Source organism: Mirounga angustirostris, unplaced genomic scaffold (assembly GCF_029215605.1).
Source record: "Mirounga angustirostris isolate CCGP_5_RB_7025 unplaced genomic scaffold, mMirAng1.0.hap1 SCAF_15, whole genome shotgun sequence".
Taxonomy (NCBI): Eukaryota; Metazoa; Chordata; class Mammalia; order Carnivora; family Phocidae; genus Mirounga; species Mirounga angustirostris.
The window spans coordinates 92,860,407-92,877,972 of record NW_026991723.1 but is presented as its reverse complement, the minus strand read 5'-3'; the positions used below and the strand labels follow the sequence as shown (position 1 = coordinate 92,877,972).

General features: G+C 64.0%; 1 protein-coding gene across 1 annotated transcript; it reads left to right on the top strand.

Annotated features, from left to right (window-relative positions):
- The first annotated feature begins 3,448 nt into the window (after positions 1-3,448).
- AGPAT2 (1-acylglycerol-3-phosphate O-acyltransferase 2) lies at positions 3,449-17,367 on the top strand. Its single transcript, XM_045883536.2, has 6 exons — positions 3,449-3,771; positions 13,007-13,140; positions 13,594-13,769; positions 13,966-14,061; positions 15,808-15,880; positions 16,631-17,367. The coding sequence occupies exons 1-6, from the start codon at positions 3,590-3,592 to the stop codon at positions 16,804-16,806; spliced, it is 837 nt and encodes a 278-aa protein (XP_045739492.1). The 5' UTR covers positions 3,449-3,589; the 3' UTR covers positions 16,807-17,367.
- Positions 17,368-17,566: the final 199 nt, after the last annotated feature.

Genomic DNA, 17,566 nt, shown 5'->3' with positions numbered 1-17,566 from the left:
CTTTATTTACAGGTTGGGGGTGGCCTTGGCCACCGAGAGGTCTGAAAACCTGCGGGCCTAGGGGAACTCTGCCTGAGCGCCCCAGGGCAGCCCAGCCGGGTTCTCACCTGTGCGCCCTTGTCCCCCACCCACACCCACAAGGCTCTCCGGGGTTCCTCCCTTCCTCCCATCTAGCCTGATGCCTGCCTTCCAAGGATCTTCTTCACCTCGGGGAGATGGCCCCCACTCCCGCCAGAGGGAGCAGGGCTCATAGGGAGCTCCGCCCCCCACCATGCCCACAATCAGCTGCTCCCCAGCCCGCATCCCTGATCTTGCAGGATTGCTGGGACACCCCTTCCTGAGCTGTCATCCTGATCCCGGTCATACTTCCTCCCAGGCAGGAACCTACCTCCACACATAGGAGACAAAGTCAGGAGTGGCCCTTGCTGGGCCAGCCTGGGCCATGGGCTCAGCTCCTCCCAGCCACTAGTGAGCCTGGTGTCCCCATTTTATAGACTAGAAAACCGACACTCTGGTGCTTTGGGTAACATGGACTATGAAGCCACATCTCGGGACTTCAGAGGCTGGGTGCCCCACCCCTGCCCCAGATGCCACATGGCGGGGAGAGGTCACACCGTGCTCACTTTATCTCAGCTTCAGGCATGGAGAGCCCTGGCCCTTCCCTCCAGACATGCCACCCAACCCGAGAGAAACCTGGAGACCACAGGGCCTCACCCGGACCCCGGCAGAAGGAGGCCCTGGGTGGGTAGGCAGGTGGGCTGGTCAGCCTCTGGCAGGTCTGCCTGTGGGAGCCAGCGTGCCCCCCGGCCGCCAGTTTCCCGTCACCCAGCACCCGGCACCTGGCACCCGGTGATGGCCCCAATCCTTGGCTGTGAGCTCCTGTGGGCCTCGGGAGGTGTGACAGCTCAGCCCCAATCGTGTCTCCCGGTGTCATGTGCTGTCTGGATGAGCCCCAGAAATGCCCAGGAGGGCTCTTGGCCGTTATCTGGCAGGGACTGGGACCGACTCAGTCATGAACTCCCCCAGGTCATCGTGGGGACCCCGGGCCCCCTGACGGGGTCAATCAGGACACTGGCACATCCCTGCCCATCAGACCAGGCTTCCCTGCTCTGGCCATGCTCTGGGGCTGAACTTGAGTGGAGCCATATCAGTCCCTGCTTAGTTGAGAATCACTGATTTAAGAGAAAATCTCTTTTCTCCACCAACCCAGAAGATTCTTCGGGGCTTCACTTTCTAGAAACAAAAAAGGTTTTGTTAGCTTTCCAAGTAGGACTTTACGGTGTTGAGTATTTCTTTCAGACCCACACCAGAGGAGCCTGACGCCCCACGCCACAGGCGTCCCCCCAGCCCCCAACCCCTCTTCCCTGCCCCATCAGGGGAAAAGGGCTTTCTTTTCTTTCAGTGTTTGCCCAGGAGAAAACTGGGGAAGGTGAGATTGCGTAACAGGCTCTCTGTCTGTATGAGGACACGCAGTGTGCCCAGACCGCCGCCCCCAGGAACTGGAGGACAGGGCAGACCCCCAGCAGCTGGCAGCCTCGGGGCAGCAGGTGTGGCACATGGTGACCAGGGTTAGGCTCCTCCCCTGTCACTCCAGCAGGGTGACTCTCGCCTCTAGGAGGCCATTTTCCATCTGTAGAATGGGGTGCACTTGCTGGGGAGTAAGTACCTACTGAGCCCGGCATGGATCTCAGTGCTGGTCATGCACCCGCGAGCAAGACAGATGGGCCCCAATGAAGTGGCCATCTGACCAGGTCAGGGAAGCTCAGCAAGCACACAAACCTGCAAACATGTCACAAAGTCGTAGGAAGTGCTGGGAAGAGGGTCAGGGTGAGGCGGGACAAGGTGGGTGAGCGAGAGGTGGAGGGGTCCCGTGGAAAGGGTGCTGCTCAGGGACCAGAAGGAAGTCCCCTCCGGTAAGGCGGCCCTTTCTGCCCTGCAGGGCTTGTCAGTCCTGGGTTCCATTCATCCCGTCCGGACCCCCCGAGGACCTGCGGCTGCAGGCATGGCCAGTGACCCAGCCTCCTCCCGGCTGCAGCTGCACCCCTGGATGCAGGCCACCCACTCCCACCCACTCCCACATGCTCTCCGGCTTTGCTGCCGCCTGCCCAGGGGCCCATAAATCCTACAGCCTGCGGCTGGGGCAGCAGGAGCCTGTTGCAAGAGTGGAAAGAGACCAGCTCGTGTACTGACAGGGACACAAAGCCGTGTCCTCACAGACGGACCGAGACTGAGCCGAGATGCTCTTGTCGGTCCCACTGAGAAACACCACGTGTGGAACTCAGGTGAAGCAATCCTCCCCACGGGGAAATGCTAGGAACATCTGTGAATGGGCTACTACGCCCTTGCAGGGAGCCCCACCTTCCCTAGAGCGAGGGGTCCCCATTTAGCTCAAGAGCGAAGCTTTTGTATTTGCGGCGAACACGGATCAGTTTTGAGGCTGCAGCTCTTTCTGCCCACGGGTCTTGTCCCTGTGCTTTAAGAAAACCACCATTTGCCCTGAAAAAAAGAAAAAGAAGAAAAAAAAAGAAGAGAGAGAGAGAACAGATCAGTTTTGGGGGCTGTCAGGAGAATATTTCAGTAACAGATTGCCTCAGCATCTGAAAAACCCAGGAGACCCATAAGGTACCTCCTGATGCCCTTAGGAGTGCCAGGCGTCCGTGGGCATTTTGGGAAATTGCAGCAGACACAGGACCCCAGCCAGCCAAGAGAAGAGGACAAGTGCAAGCTCAGTCTGCTCTCTGCGACCGGTGGGCTGCCAGCCGTGACCTGGACATCCAGCCAGGGCCCTCCTTCCACCCCAAGCCAAGCGCTAAGTGACCGATGCGGCCAGGCTGGCCGAAGGCTGAGTTGATGTGAGCACAATCGCCCTGTAGCTGCTCCTGGCCGCGGTGACGCACTGTTCCTGGCACCCAAAGCGGGCAGCCCCAGCCGCGCCCAGACGCCCGCCCCATTCCTACTGCCTCCACCCAGAATCTGTGTGTGCCCCTCAGGCCCGCAGAGCGAGGTCGCCTCCCGCCGGACCAGCCGGGTCTCCCCGCAATTGCCCCAGGGGACCCGAAGGAGCAGGTGGCCCAGGCGGCAGTCACTCGGGCGCGGTTCAGGGGCTCCTTTGTGTGGCCGCCGGGCTGCCAAGGAAGTCGCGTCCTTGGGTGGCCTTCGGAGCCACGCTTCTGGGTGAAGGGGCGTTGGGGATGTGGGGAACACAAGGCGGGGCGGGGCGGGGCGAGGAGGCCCAGACCGCGGGGGCGGCGCCAGAGCCCAAGCTTACCCGCCGCGCGGCTGCGGGGCCGGGCGCGGATCGCGCGGCCCGGAGCTAGGTGACCGGGCGGCGGGGGCAGGGGGAGTGTCGCGGGGCGGGGCGGGGCGCGCCTCACCTAGCCGCTTCCTGGGCGCGCTCGCTCCCCTCTCCGCCCCGGGCCGCCCCGCCCCTCCGCCGTCGCAATAAGGGGCGCGGGCGGGCGCGCGGGCGGAGGCCCGCGGTCGCCAGCCCACGGGTCGTCCTCGCGCCCGCGGCCGCAGGAGCCGAGGCCAGCGCCGTCGGGGCTCCGGGGACGCCGCCGCGGGGACGCGGTGCGGGCGTGGCGGGGCCATGGAGCTCTGGCCGTGGCTGAGCGCCGCGCTGCTGTTGCTCCTGCTCGTCGTGCAGCTGAGCCGCTCGGCCAGGTTCTGCGCCAAGATCACGCTGTACTGCGCGCTCTGCCTCTCGGCGTCCACGGTGGCCGCGGTCATCTGCCTGCTGCGCCACCACGGCCGGACAGTGGAGAACATGAGGCAAGGGGACCTGGGGCCCGGGGGGGAGCGGCGGGGCGGGGCGGGGCGCGGGGGGACAGCGGCGGGGCGGGGCGGGGCGCGGGGCCCGGGGGACGGCGCCGACCGGGGGGACAGCGGCGGGGCGCGAGGAGCGCGGGGGGGGGGCGCGGGGACAGCGGCGGGGCGGGGCGGGGCGCGGGGCCCGCGGGACGGCGCCGACCGGGGGGACAGCGGCGGGGCGCGAGGAGCGCGGGGGGGGGGCGCGGGGACAGCGGCGGGGCGGGGCGGGGCGCGGGGCCCGCGGGACGGCGCCGACCGGGGGGACAGCGGCGGGGCGCGAGGAGCGCGGGGGGGGGGCGCGGGGACAGCGGCGGGGCGGGGCGGGGCGCGGGGCCCGCGGGACGGCGCCGACCGGGGGGACAGCGGCGGGGCGCGAGGAGCGCGGGGGGGGGCGCGGGGACAGCGGCGGGGCGGGGCGGGGCGCGGGGCCCGCGGGACGGCGCCGACCGGGGGGACAGCGGCGGGGCGCGAGGAGCGCGGGGGGGGGCGCGGGGACAGCGGCGGGGCGGGGCGGGGCGCGGGCCGCCGCCCGCTTCCGCTTTCCTAACTTTCTTCTCTCCGGTCCCTCCTTCCTGCCCCGCCTGTGGCTCTCGGGGCTCTCGGGCGGCGCGCGCGGGTCCGCGGGACCCCACGTCACAATGTGCCCGTGCGCAGACACCGAGGGACTTCAGAAGGTCTCGGTCTCCGGCGCCGCCGTCCTTCCGCCCCGCCAAGGGCCCCGCGGGACCCGCAGGGCGTTCGGGGCGCCGGCTGGGGGGTGGCGGAGCGGCCCTGGGCGGGCTGGGAGAGGCGCGGTCCTGCTCCACCCGCGGGGAAAGAGCGGGTCGGACTGCGCGGCTTGCCCCGGGGGGGGCTTTGCTGGAGCACCGCCCGGCCTGGAAGAGGCGCCTTAGAGCCCCGGGGGTCCCTGCCTTCTCTGCACCCCCCTCACCCACCCGCACCTGTGATCGCCCCTGGGGCGGACTTCCTTTCCTTCCCTGCGGGTCCTGCTAAGAAGGTAGGAGGCTCCTGAGTGGGAAGGGTGGGTTTGGCGCCTGAGGTCCAGCCTCAGGGTGGAAGGAAGGGAGGGGTGGCTGGAATTTTTCTGTGGACACCTCCCTGAGCTGGGCAGTATGATGTTATGGGCTGGTGGGTGGGGGGTAGGGAGGTCAGGCCCGGCTGAAGAGTGGGGGGCTCTTTGGGTCAGAGGCTGAGGGGCGGGGGCTTCCTCCTGCCCTGTCTCTCTGTGCCGGATCCCAGGGCAGCTGTTGGTAATACTTATCTCTGTGGCTTTTGCGACAGCTTCTTGGCTGTGGCCTGCCGTGAGGATACTGTGGTCCCTGAGGTCCCTGCCCCCTGTGTGGTTACAGGGCAGTGGGTGAGGGTTGCTGACTTCCCGCCCCCTCTGTCCTTGTCCATCCACACCAGCCGATGCTGCTGGGACTGGCCCACACGGCGTGGGCCCTCCAAGCCTTGTCTTTAGGGGTTTGTGGCTTTCCTACCCAGAGTAGGTGAGGACTCAGAGTGGAGCGTGCTCAGTGGGTCTGTGGTGTCCCCTGCCCAGCACCAGCATGGCCCGGGCCAACATCCCAGGGAGTGCGGCGGACCCCAGGGACAGCCCAGGTGTGGTCCTACTGGCTGTCTTCCCTGTGTGGAGTGCCCCTGGGGAGGGGAGGACCTGTTTGCAGGGCGTTCCTCAAAGCTGGGCCCCCACCACTCCAGGGCAGGGATGCCTGAGGCCATGCACGTCTCTGAAGGCCGGGCCTGAGTTGGGGTCCTGGAGTCCCCAGTGGGCAGCAGGAGCCCCGGCTCAGCACTTGCTGGGGGCTGGCCTCTGAGCCGGAGGAGGGGTGTGGGTTCCGGGACCCACAGGCCAGTGGGCTTCTTGGAGGTGGTGCTGCCCTCCTAGAGCCAGGCCTGGGACGGCATGTGTGGTTCTGAGGCGTCAGGAGGGGGAAGCAGGGGGGAGAATTGGCCCCAGAGCAGGCTTTCAGCAGAGGTGACAGAGCCAGGAGGTGACCCTCCTCTTCCCCCAACTGTGTCATCAGGTGGCCTCCTTACAAGCAGCTTCCTTGTCTTTTAAAAGGACTGACTCAGACTTCAAAGCTGCTTCCCAGGGGTCAAATCAGAAGTCACCAGGCCCTTTCTGATTTGGTGGCTGGACCTGGCAGGCTGGGGGGACAGGGAGGATGGGTGGAGGTGCCAGAGGGCTGAGCGGACGGGCTCCCTACCCCCTCCCTGCAGACCCCTCCGCGGAGGGGCTGGGACATGCCGTGGCCTCACTCAGCAGTCTTTCCCGGACCCCTGAGCACCCTGGCTGCTCTTCTTGCCAGCCCCGCCCTGACTTCTGGAAGGTGGCCCACCTCGCTCGACGCCACGGTGTCTACCTCACTGTGGGGCCGGGCATATTGTGTGCCTCATTCCTCTGATGAGGAGTTGGAGGTGCCAGCTGAAGCTAAGGCTTCCCGGCGGGGGGGGGGGGGGGGGGGGGGAGGAGGCGGTTGCCTGGGGTGCCAGAGCTAAGACGTGGCGGAGCTGGGGTGCAGACCCCCTGGGAGGGCCTCCAGAGTGCGTGCTTCGTACGTTCCCTCTGTGCCCGCCAACAGTAGGGGCGGTGGTGCTGACAGGGACTGGAGCCCTGGGCTTGGGGTGCCGGGAGCTCTGCCGGGGGCAGCCCTGCTCTGCCTCCTCCCCTGCTTTGCTGCCTTCCCCTGGAGCAGCAGGGGCCCCTCCCCACGGGGCTCTGGGCAGTGGCCCAAGGAGGCTTTTGCCTGTTGGACTCCAGTTCCGAGTGTGCAGGGAACAGTGATGGGAACAGAAGAGCTGACCCTCTGACCCACTGGGGGCCCGAGACCAAGGATCCCTCCCAGGCTGGTTGTGTTCTCCGGGCTGGGCTATGGTGGAGTATTAGGCCCTGTTTCCTCGCCCCACGAGGCAGATGCCCTTAGTACAGCCATTTGACAGAGACAAGGGTGAAGCCCAGCTGTGTGTGTGAGGATTAGGTTCGGCTGCAGGATCGGGACCCCTAGCGACAGCAGCTTCTCCACGAGACTTTCTCGTGCATCGAAGGAGACCGGAGGTGGGCGGCCCAGGTCCTGCAGAAGGTTCCAGCTTCTCCATCCTGTGGCTCCACCACGCTCAGGGGCCGGTATGCATCCACTACCGTGGCAGGGCCTCTGGGGGCTGGACTGCATGAGTCCATCGGAATGGCCAGGCCCTGGGTGGCAAGGCTCTTGGCTTCAAGGGAGGTGGGGTAGCGAGGCACTCCACTTGTGCAGCTCCTGAGGAACCTCAAAGAGGGAAGAATGGGCATTGTTTAGGCCAGAGACCAGGGGGCTTATCGATGCTGGGTGGGATTTGAACCCAGGACAGCCCAGCCTCTTAGCCAGAGCTGCCAGCTGCTGTGTGCTCCTAGGGGGTGCACGGATGGGGACGGAGTGCATTCAGGGAGCCCTGTGGCTCATGGGGGCTGGCAGGGGATCCCGGTTTTGCAGGAAAGTCTGCCTTTGTTTTTCTTGGAGTAGGATGGCCAGGGGCAGACTCCCTCCCCCGGATGTGCTATTGCAGGCCCAGAAACCAGAACTCCCCAGAGCCCTGGAGATCCTGGGTCAGGACTGAGGGCTTGCTGGCCCCTCCCCCTTCCGGCCCCCTGCTTTCACCCCATTGCCACACAGCCCCTCTTACCACCTCCGGGCTTCTGGGCAGCTCCTGTCCCCTGAGCAGATCAATGGCGCTGTGTGGCCTTCCTGGCAGGGCTGCCCCCAGGTGGGCCCCATCCGGAACCCCTGCTCTCTGGGGCACATCCAGAGGGGTCTGGCTGAGGACTGGCATGCCTCAGCTGAAACAGCTGCCCAGATCTGGGAGCAACCTAGCTCCAGGCCAGGGGCTGAGGGCAAAGGTCAGCAGGTGGCCACGGCCTGGCCTTGAACTTCCTTCCAGCTGCCTGGAGCCCGTGCTGGCTGGGGGAGGGGCGGGTGGCCTGGGGCACGTGTCCCGCCTACTTTGTGGATTCTTCTTATCTGCTTGTGACATCATCACTGTGGTTGCTCCCAGGGTCCCAGCCTCAACGGCTCAATCTCCACGCCCTTCCTCTTTTCACAGGCAGGAATGGAAGCTTAGAGGGGGTGGGGTCAAGGGCAATGCCCAAGGTCATGGCGAGCGAGCTCACCCAGAGCTTGGGAAGGGCCCGGGGGTCCTCAGGCTGAACACGGAAGGTCCAAGGAGGCTGGCTGACCAGAGTGAGCCTGGGCTCCCGTGGGCGCTGGAAGGATCCATGGTGTTTATAGCGCTCAGGCGGTCTCGGCGGTTCGTGACTGGGGTTAAATAGAGGGCTCCTGAGATCCAGGCAGGGCCAGCACGTCCCATCGGCTTGAGGAACGGTCCTGCTCTGGGGGCCTAGAGGTGGGAAAAGGTGGTACCAGTCACCCATCTGGCTGCTGGTGGGTGCTTCTGGAATGCTGTGCCAGGCACTCAACGCACCCCCAGGCCTCTTGGGCTTCAGGCGGCCTTGGCTGCACCCCGCTAGCCTCCCTGGGGATTTGGGGGCTAGAGGGGGTAGGGCGGCAGCCAGAGCTGTGTGCCCATGTCCCGGGGCCAGTGCCAGGGACACCTGCTCCAAGTTTTGGGGCCCTGGCTCCCGAGGGGGCAGCCCCCCTGAGCCCTGCGGCTGGTGGAGGGGCACTCAGGTAAGGTGGGCTGTGGGCACAGTGGGGCCCGTGCTCAGGATGGTGGAGGCTGCTGTGGGCTGGCTGAGGGCTGGCTGAGGGCACGGCGGCTTCCAGTCCTGCGGGGGCACTGGGCGGGGTCTGCAGAGCCTCAGGGAAGGGGGAGGGATTTGCTTCTGCAATTCTGGAATGCCATCTTGCAGTCCTGGGTCTTCGCCCCATCCCACCCCACCTCCGGTATGCCCCTTGCCTGGCATTTTTCACTTGTTTTCCAAAAACCAGGTAAGGAGGTGGGTTCCGGCCCACCTTGGCTTCCCTGCTGCGTGACCTTGGGCAAGTCACTTAACCGCTTCGCGTAGGCCCCCCTCATCGGAGTGTCCCCACCTGGTGGGGTTGCTCTCTGAACAAAAAGTGAGGCTTCCTGTCCCGCCCTTGGCACATAGCGGGTGCTGCGCAGGCATGGGGGATGGAGGTGTTCCCACCCGCCCCCCTCCCGACCTCCCGTGGGAAGTGCACTCCGCTCTCCTGGGCAAGGACCCCTGGCTTTCTGTCCCTGGCAGCCCACGGTCTGCAGGAGCCGCTGCAAAGCTTGGTTTGCTTCCTTCCACACTGAGGAAACTGTGAAAATGATGGACTTTCCTACCACTTTTACAAAAAACCTTGAAACTGTGTGACATCGGGAAAAGGACAGGTGGCTGGGCGTCCGCGTGCGTGCAGACTGCAGAGACTCCTTTGTCCCCTTGAGGACGACCACTGGCAGCCTGCCGTAGCCACCGCAGCTGGTGCGTGTTCTAGTCCGCGTGGACGCACTCCTTGTGTGAGTGTGCAGAGCACGCTGCTCCCTCCGGGCCGGCCGCCCTCGCGCTGCCCACTGCCGGGGGTCTGTGCACGGCATCTCCCATGGCCTATGGTCAATCCCTTATGTCAGATACACAAAGAAATCCAAACAGGAAAGAGAGAAGAGTCCTGGAGACGGATGGTGGGGACGGTCGCACAGCAGTGTGGGTGGATTTCACGCCACTGAACCGGACATTTAAAAATGATTAAAATGGGGCACCTGGGGGGCTCAGTCGGTTAAGCGTCTGCCTTCGGCTCAGGTCATGATCCCAGAGTCCTGGGATCGAGTCCCGCATCGGGCTCCCTGCTCGGCGGGAAGCCTGCTTCTCCCTCTCCCACTCCCCCTGCTTGTGTTCCCTCTCTCGCTGTGTCTCTCTCTGTCAAATAAACAAATAAAATCTTAAAAAAAAAAAAATAAAGATCTTCAGTACAGGGCGCCTGGGTGGCTCAGTCGGTTAAGCGACTGCCTCCGGCTCAGGTCATGATCCTGGAGTCCCGGGATCGAGTCCCGCGTCGGGCTCCCTGCTCGGCAGGGAGTCTGCTTCTCCCTCTGACCCTCCCCCCTCTCATGCTCTCTCTATCTCATTCTCTCTCTCAAATAAATAAATAAAATCTTTAAAAAAAGTGATTAAAATGATGGGGCGCCTGGGGGCTCAGTCAGTGAAGCATCTGCCTTCCGCTCAGGTTGTGATCCCGGGGTCCTGGGATCGAGTCCCGCGGCGGGCTCCCTGCTCGGCTGGGACTGCTCACGCTCTCTCTGTGTCAAATAAATAAAATCTTTAAAAAATGATTAAAAAGATAAATTCTATGTGACACATATTTTGCCACAATTTTGAAAGAGGGAAAGAGAAGCCAGCAGATGCCTCCAGCAGAGAAGGCGGTCCGCATCCAGGTGTGGCTGGGGTCCTCCGCGGCAGGTAGGGGTCGCTCGCGACCGGCCAGTGCTGCATGGGGTGTCCAGGTCTCCGCCCCAGCAGGCTGTGGATCCGACCGCTACTTCGCCTCTCTCCCTAGCGGGGGACCTTCAGACGGTTTCAGATTTTTCTTTTTTTTTTTTAAGATTTTATTTTTAAGTAATCCCTATCCACCATGTGGGGTGAGATCCCCCATGTGGGGCTTGAACTCACAACCCTGTGATCAAGAATCGCAGGCTCTACCGTAGGAGCCAGCCGGGCGCCCTTCAGATTCTTCTAATTCAGACCACACGTGAGGATTGCAGGCCTGCCTCTCATAACTGCCTTAGGATCAGATCCTGGAAGAGGGACCAGATTTCTTTCTTTCTTTTTCTTCCTTCCTTCCGTCCGTCCATCCTTCCTTCCTTCTTTATAAGATTTATTTATTTATTGGAGAGAGAGAGAGAGCACAAGCCGGGGGAGCAGCAGAGGGGAAGTGGACTTCCCACTGAGCGCGGAACCCGGAGCCCGACGTGGGGCTCGATCCCATGACCCTGAGATCACGACCTGAGCCAAAACCAAGAGTGGACGCTCAGCCAACTGCGCTACCCATCCGCCCCGGGACTGGATTTCTGCACGGCTTTGCCCAGGTGCTGCCAACCTGCCGTCCCCTGGCGGCTGTTCCCAACATCCGGGCCAACCCCTCGTGTTACCGGTCTTTTCTTTCGGACCGAGCCAACCCAAAGGATGAAAACAGGGCTCTTGTTTCGATGTGCATTGCTTTGATTTCTAGTGAGAGTGAAGATTTTTCATGTTTATTGGACATTTCCATCTCTCTCCTTTATAAAGTGCCGGCCGTGCCCTCTCCTTGTCCCTTCAAGCCTCACAGTGACTGAGAAGCTGTCTTTGTAGATGAGAAACGGGGCCCCACAGAGGTGAAGCAGCCAGTCAGCTCGCTCAGCCTGTATCCAGGGCCTGCTGGGACACAGGTCCCAGGGCGGGAAGGGACAAATGGGCAGGTCTGGCCTGAGCAGGTCGAGGCTGGCAGGTCCAGGGAAGGATGGCCAGTCTAATCGTGCGAACGCGCCTCCCTGAGCCTCAGTGTCCCCATCTGCAGCATGGGATGATGGGAGAGCTGCCCTCCCACGGGGGTTCTGTTCTGTGAAAGGGGCAGCTGAGTGAGAGGCTGTCCAGAAGGACAGATCCTGAGGGATCCACTCCCAGGAGGCCTGAAAGGAGTCGGATCCACAGACGCAGGGGGCAGGGGCTGGGGGAAGGGGGTCCGTGTGTAACGGGACAGAGTCCAGTCTGGGAAGAGGAGCATGTTCTGGGGACGGATGGAGGGGACGGCTCAGCGTGCATGTGCTGACGCCCCTGAGCTGTGCACTGGACAGCAGTTAGAAGGGTACATTTTGGGTCATGTGCATTTTATGACAATTTAAAAAAAAAAAACGGAGTCTGGCTTTGAGCCAGTACTGAGTCTGCTGTCTTAAGGGCCATCTCCGGGCCTGGGGCAGTTACTCACCCTTGTGTATAAAATGGGAAATCCCTCCCTTGCCGTGAACGCTGTTGAGGGGCTCAGATACCTGAGGGGCTGGGGGTGCTGCCCAAACCTGTGAGAAGTGGAACAGTTCTGGGTCACTGGTGGGTCAGCCACCCACAGGGGATGGGGCGGACTGGGGCCCTGCGGGGAGTTAGAGGGCTCGGAGCCTCGCCCCGCAGGCTGGCCCCTACTGGAGCCCGTCCCAGGTAGAGCCCTCGGCCCCGCGGCGTCCTCCAAGGCCAGCAGCGCCTGCAGACCCATCCCTGCGCCCATAGCCACTCACGCCCACCTGTGCTGCTTGGAGGCAGCCCCCGAAGGTCGCCGATGCCCTAGGGCAGCCCCCTGCAGGCGCGGGGGCTGGAAGGGCGTGGACCTCCAAGCGGGGGAGGCCCAGGCCCCTCACACCCTGGCTCCCCTCCTCTGCCTTCCCCTGGGGCAGGTCATTTGCGCTCTGTAGGCCCGGGAGAAGGGGACGGTGGGATTGCTCAGTAGGACAGGGGTGAGGGGTGCAAGCCCAGCCTGGGCGCGCTCCTCTCATCACGGGCGGCGCTCCCGCTTGTTCCTGAGCAGTCGGCAGCCCCTGCGAAGGTCTCCACTTGCTGTGGATGCCTTCTTCCCTGTGTGGCACTGCCCTGCAGGGTCTCCTTCCCCAGAGCCTGCGGGTGGGGGCCCCCCTCCTCTGCAGGGGTGCAGGGATCCCTCTCTCTGTTGGGTTTTATTTTATTATTTTTTAAAGATTTTATAAGTCATCTCGCCACCTAACGTGAGGCTCGAACCTATAACCCCGAGATCAGGAATTGCACGCTCCCCCGACTGAGCCAGCCGGGCGCCCCTCCACGTAGGGTTTTTCGTTGCTGACAGCCGAGAACCAGACCTAGCCCAGCCCTCCGGGGGCTCTCAGCCTCCAGTCCCCTTGCAGCTGCCCCGGATGAGCCCGCAGGGGTGTGGGCTGAGGGCAGGGCCGCACGGCAGGTACTCGCCAAGCAGATGCAGCAGAGGACGGCCTCCCCTTTGCCAGGTGTCCACCCCTGGAGGCTTCGCACCTTTCTGTCCGTGATCTTCCCTGTTCCCACCAGAGTGGCAGGAGACCCAGCCGCACTCGCTGACCCCTTGAGGGACAGGACCTGATGGCTCCTGGAGGGGAAGGTGAACTCGGGGTCCCGCCAGCTGCCCACGAAGAGGGCCAGCCGGGGCTCCGTCTGCTGGGTCTGTTCCAGGCCAGAGCCCAAGACGGGGTGCAGGGCAGGGGGGCCCTGCTCACTGACATTCTCTCTTCTCAGGATCATCAGATGGTTTGTCTCAAAGTTTAAGTACATATTCGGCCTTCGTTTTGAGATAAAGGGTCTCCAGAAGCTGGAGGTGGACCACCCCTGTGTCATCATTTCTAACCACCAGAGCATCCTGGACATGATGGGTAAGCCAGGGCGCAGAGGGGTTGGTGGGAGAGCTGGCCCTTCCTGGCTGCAGGCCCGGCCTGGGACACTGCCCTGGTCTCTTGTGGGGAGAGGGAGGGGTGCTTCAGAGAGCTGGATCCTGGGCCCAGATGACCTGGGAAAGCGGGGCTGACCCAAGCCAGGGGGACCCGTGCCTCCCTCCAGCCACATGACAAAGCTGTGTGTGCCTGATGCTGGGTACGGGGCTCTGCCATCCTCACCCCAGCGGCTGGGAGCTCGGCTTCGCCGCTCCCTCTACAGGCGGGAAGCAGGCCGAGAGGCCACATGACCTGGCCGGGTGGCCAGTGGGAAGGCATGACCCCGCCTAGGTCTGTTGGTGGTCCAGGCACAGGGCTGGCTCTCTCCTCCTTGGGGAGGTGGCTGCCAGGCTCTGAGCCTGACCCCTCCTGCCTGGTGCCCGTGGCCACCTGCAGGCCTGATGGAGGTCCTACCTGAGCGCTGCGTTCAGATCGCCAAGCGGGAACTGATCTTCTTGGGGCCCGTGGGCCTGATCATGTACCTCGGGGGCATCTTCTTCATCAACCGGCAGCACTCCAGGACTGCCATGACCGTGATGGCCGATGTGGGCAAGCGCATGGTCGGGGAGAACGTGAGTGTGGGGCTGGGGGCCTGCTTGGCGGTAGGTGCCCAACAGCACCTCAGCCCCCTGCCCGTGGAAATGTCGGGAGCCGAGCCTCCGCATCCGCGCATTCGCGGTGGTGGCCTCAGCTGACAAGGGAGCTCCTTAGGAGGGGGCGGCCCAGCGCCCCCCACCCAGCTACAGCTGCCTCCTGTCTCCCCCACAGCTCAAAGTGTGGATCTACCCTGAGGGCACGCGGAATGACAATGGAGACCTGCTACCTTTCAAGAAAGGCGCCTTCTACCTGGCGATCCAGACCCAGGTGCGCCAGGGCGCCGCCCTCCTAGCGGGGCAGGGAAGCGGGTCCAGGTTGGCTTAAAGCCGAAGGTGACGGCCTGGTCAGGTTGGGGCCACTGGGGCTCGGGGACCCCCTCCCACTGGGCGGGCACAGGGCCTCCTCACCCCTCCAACACCGGGTTTCTGACCTGCTGGGAGGGCTGTTCTTTGGGCCCCTTCGCCCACTCTGAGCGCCAAGGCTGGTGCTGATCGGGTCCAGCACCCAGCTTCGGCAGACCCCTTGGTAGCTGGCCAGCAGGGGTCCCCAGGGGAGGCAGCGGTGACAGGCCTACTTACTGGGCTCTCTGGGGAAGGCTGAGTGCTTGCCTGGTCCTGCAGAACCGTGGGCTGGGGCCAGATGAGCAGGGCCTGGGGGGCGGCCCGCACAGAGCGAGCTGGGACTCTGCGGTGGGCCCCTCTACTTTCCTGGTCCTTGAGCTCCAAGGTGCCCTTTGTCCCGGGAGGTGCTTGGGGGTGACGTCCGTAGAACTGGGGGTGCATCCATCCCCGGGGCAGTGTCTCCTGGTGGCTAAAGGGTGCTCTGTCCCACTCCTGGTCCTGTGTTGGGGGAGTTCGTGCAGGGAAAAGTCATCATCTGCAGTCGGGGGGAGGGGCTTTCGTCCTGCCCGGTTGGGGTCTGGGCGGTGCCTGGCAGGGGTCTGCTCTTGGCCCTCCACCTGGCACAGGTGGCCTCTAGCGCCCCCTGCTGTCTGGTCCTGAGCAAGGCCGGGCGAGCCCTCCTTCCAGAGGCTCCCAGCTCACGCCCCTGTGGGGTCGTGGAAGCAGCAGGTGAATGGGGTGGAGGAGCCTGGGCTTTGAGCTCTCACCCCCTGGGCCTGCGGCCCCTCCAGCTGGGAGGTGGAGGGCACCCCTGCCGCATACCTGGGGCTGATGTCCTTTCCTTTTGCTGGTGGTATGGGACATGGGGCTCGTGGGAGAGGAGAGAGGATGCTGCAGAGGCTCTGGTGGGGCTGGGGTAGCGCAGCCTCAGCCAGGAGACTGGACAGCATTCCCTGTCCTCTCCGCTCCCCTCCTCCCTGTCTCCCCGGGGGCCTCCCAGCCTGTCGCCTCCCTGTGTTCCAAGCCTGTGCCCCTGCTGGTACCAGGGAGAGGCTCCCTGACTGCCAGGGTTAATGATCACCCCCAGGGGCCGTTTCTGACCCTGGTATCTTCCAGGAATACCAGCAGACCCTGTCCCCTCCCTGGCTACAGCTGCCCCCTGCCTCCCCAGGATGGGGGAGGGGTGGGCAGAAGGACCTCAGTAACCTCCAGCTAAACTGTACAGGGCCCTGCCCCCCCGCGCAAACTTAGGACCCAGTGGGGGCACAGATGTGGGTCATAGGGACATGTGCCGGCCAGGAAGGCTTCCTGGTGAAGGGGATGCTTGAGTGATGATGTGTAGGATGAGTTCATGGAATGCTGGGGGCAGCTATAGCCGGGGAGGGGGCAGGGCCTGCTCGTTTGCTTGCAAGACACCAGGGTCAGAAACGGCCCCTGGGGGTGATCATTAACGCAGGGCATGAAAGGTGTCCCAGGCCCCGGGGTCATGCGTGGAAGGGGCCTGAGGCAGGTCACCTTGCCTGTCCTGTAGCCGCAGGCACTCCCGGGACCTCGTTAGGCAGAAGGCAGGCAAGTGGCAAGGCAGGGCTCCCCCCACCAGCTCATCCTTGGGGCTCAGGGTGGGCTGGGGTGGGCTTCCGTGTGTCCTCAGGCGCCACGGCTCTGTCCACAGGTGCCTATCATCCCCGTGATATACTCCAGCTTCTCCTCCTTCTACAACCCCAAGACGAAGCTCTTCAGCTCAGGTAGCACCCCACCACCTGGGCACACCCGCGGGCGAGTCTCATCCTCAGTCACGGGGATGCCCAGGCCCCTCGTAGGGTAGTTCCCCTTTCTGGGTGGTTCCTGTAGGCCAGTGATCATTTGGTGAGGGAAGGAAGGAAGGGATCTGGAATCCCAGCAGAGGGAGGGTTAGGTGCCTGAGTTCACACGCATAGGCCCAAGCTGGGCAGCAGCCTCCCGGGTACCCCCATGCCCACCAGCCGTGGAGCTTGGGGCCACTACCCTTCCGTCCAGATCCCGAATGTGGGTACCTGGTGCCTGGGTAGGAAGGTGGGGTCAAAGGTTGAAGGGCAGAGGGGCGGGGAGGGGAGGAGCCAAGCTGTGTCCCCCCGCCCCCTATATCTGAGACTCTTGGCCCCCCAGACCATGGTGGAGGATGGAAGTAGAATGGTGGGTGTGGGTGCCTGGGAGGAGGCAGGGGGCACCTTCTGGGGGAGGAAAGTTCTGTACCTTGGGTGGAGCTCGCAGGGGAGTATACAGCTGTCAGAACCTACCAAGCGCGGACTCAGGAGCTCTGGGTTTGGTTGTACTGATTATTCTCAGTTAAAAACCAACCACCTGAGACCAGGGTGTCCAGGGATGGCCGGTAGGTGGCCGAGGAGGAGGAGGAAGGGGGTTCAGCTGGTGCCGGAGCAAGGACAGGCCGCAGCTTGGGCGCCAGGACAGTGGGCACGGGTGGGGGCCCCAGGCCACTGATGCTCTGCCCCCAACAGGAACGATCAAGGTGGAGGTGCTGGATGCCATCCCCACCAGTGGTCTCACTGTTGCCGATGTCCCCAAGCTGATGGATACCTGCTACCAGGCCATGAGGACCACCTTCCTCCGCATATCCAAGACACCCCAGGAGAACGGGGATACTGCAGGGCCTGGTTGCCAGCCAGCCCAGTAGCCGAGGCCTGGGGTGGGGCAGGACCTGGGGACAGGATGGGGCGGGCCGGGGACAGGGCCTGGCTGGAGAAGGGACAGAGGGACCTCTTCCCCTGCCCCGGCTGCTAAATATCACTGTGTCCTGCTCCCGAGGATCCCCCCGCTTTCATTCGGGCCCTGGATGCAGGAGGCTGCCTCCTGTCATTGGCTCGGATGTCCCCCCAAAAGGAGAGTCAGCTGGAACCTTCCCTCGAAGCCCACACTTGTGCCTCTCGGACTCGGGAGCAGGCGAAGGACCAGCTGGGCCGACAGGCAGGGCCTCGGGACGAATGGCCAGGGCTGAGACGCTCCACCCTCCTGCCCGGGCCTGTGGGGCGTGGAGGCCGGCTGGGCGGCCGGCCCTCTGGGAGAAACGGGACTCTGCGGGGGGCTGGGGGGGCGGCTGGACATCCGGTCTTGTGCAACCTGGGCCTCAGGGAGAGCCACACAGCAGAGGTCCTTGCTCCGCTGGCCTTGGGAGCAAGCCGGCCAAATAGGCACTGCACGCCGTCAGTGTTTTTTAATAAATGAACCCTCGGAAGCACCTGGTGAGCTGTGGTCACTCGGGGTGGGCGGGGCGGTACAGCGCTCAGGGCTGTCCTCGCCGCCTCCAGGGAGCACTCCATGCCCCCTGCAGTGCCCCCCTCCAGGACCAGGCCCGCGATCATCCTGCGGTAGTTTTCCGGGGGTGGGGATGTCCCCTGAACTGGGCGGCGGGCACGCTGGGGGTCAGCTTTGCTCTC

Coding starts and splice junctions, on each gene's coding strand:
- AGPAT2 (XM_045883536.2), top strand. CDS start 3,590: ATGGAGCTCTGGCCGTGGCTGAGCGCCGCGCTGCTGTTGCTCCTGCTC. Junction 3,772..13,006: donor CGGACAGTGGAGAACATGAG/GCAAGGGGACCT, acceptor CTCTCTTCTCAG/GATCATCAGATGGTTTGTCT. Junction 13,141..13,593: donor GAGCATCCTGGACATGATGG/GTAAGCCAGGGC, acceptor GGCCACCTGCAG/GCCTGATGGAGGTCCTACCT.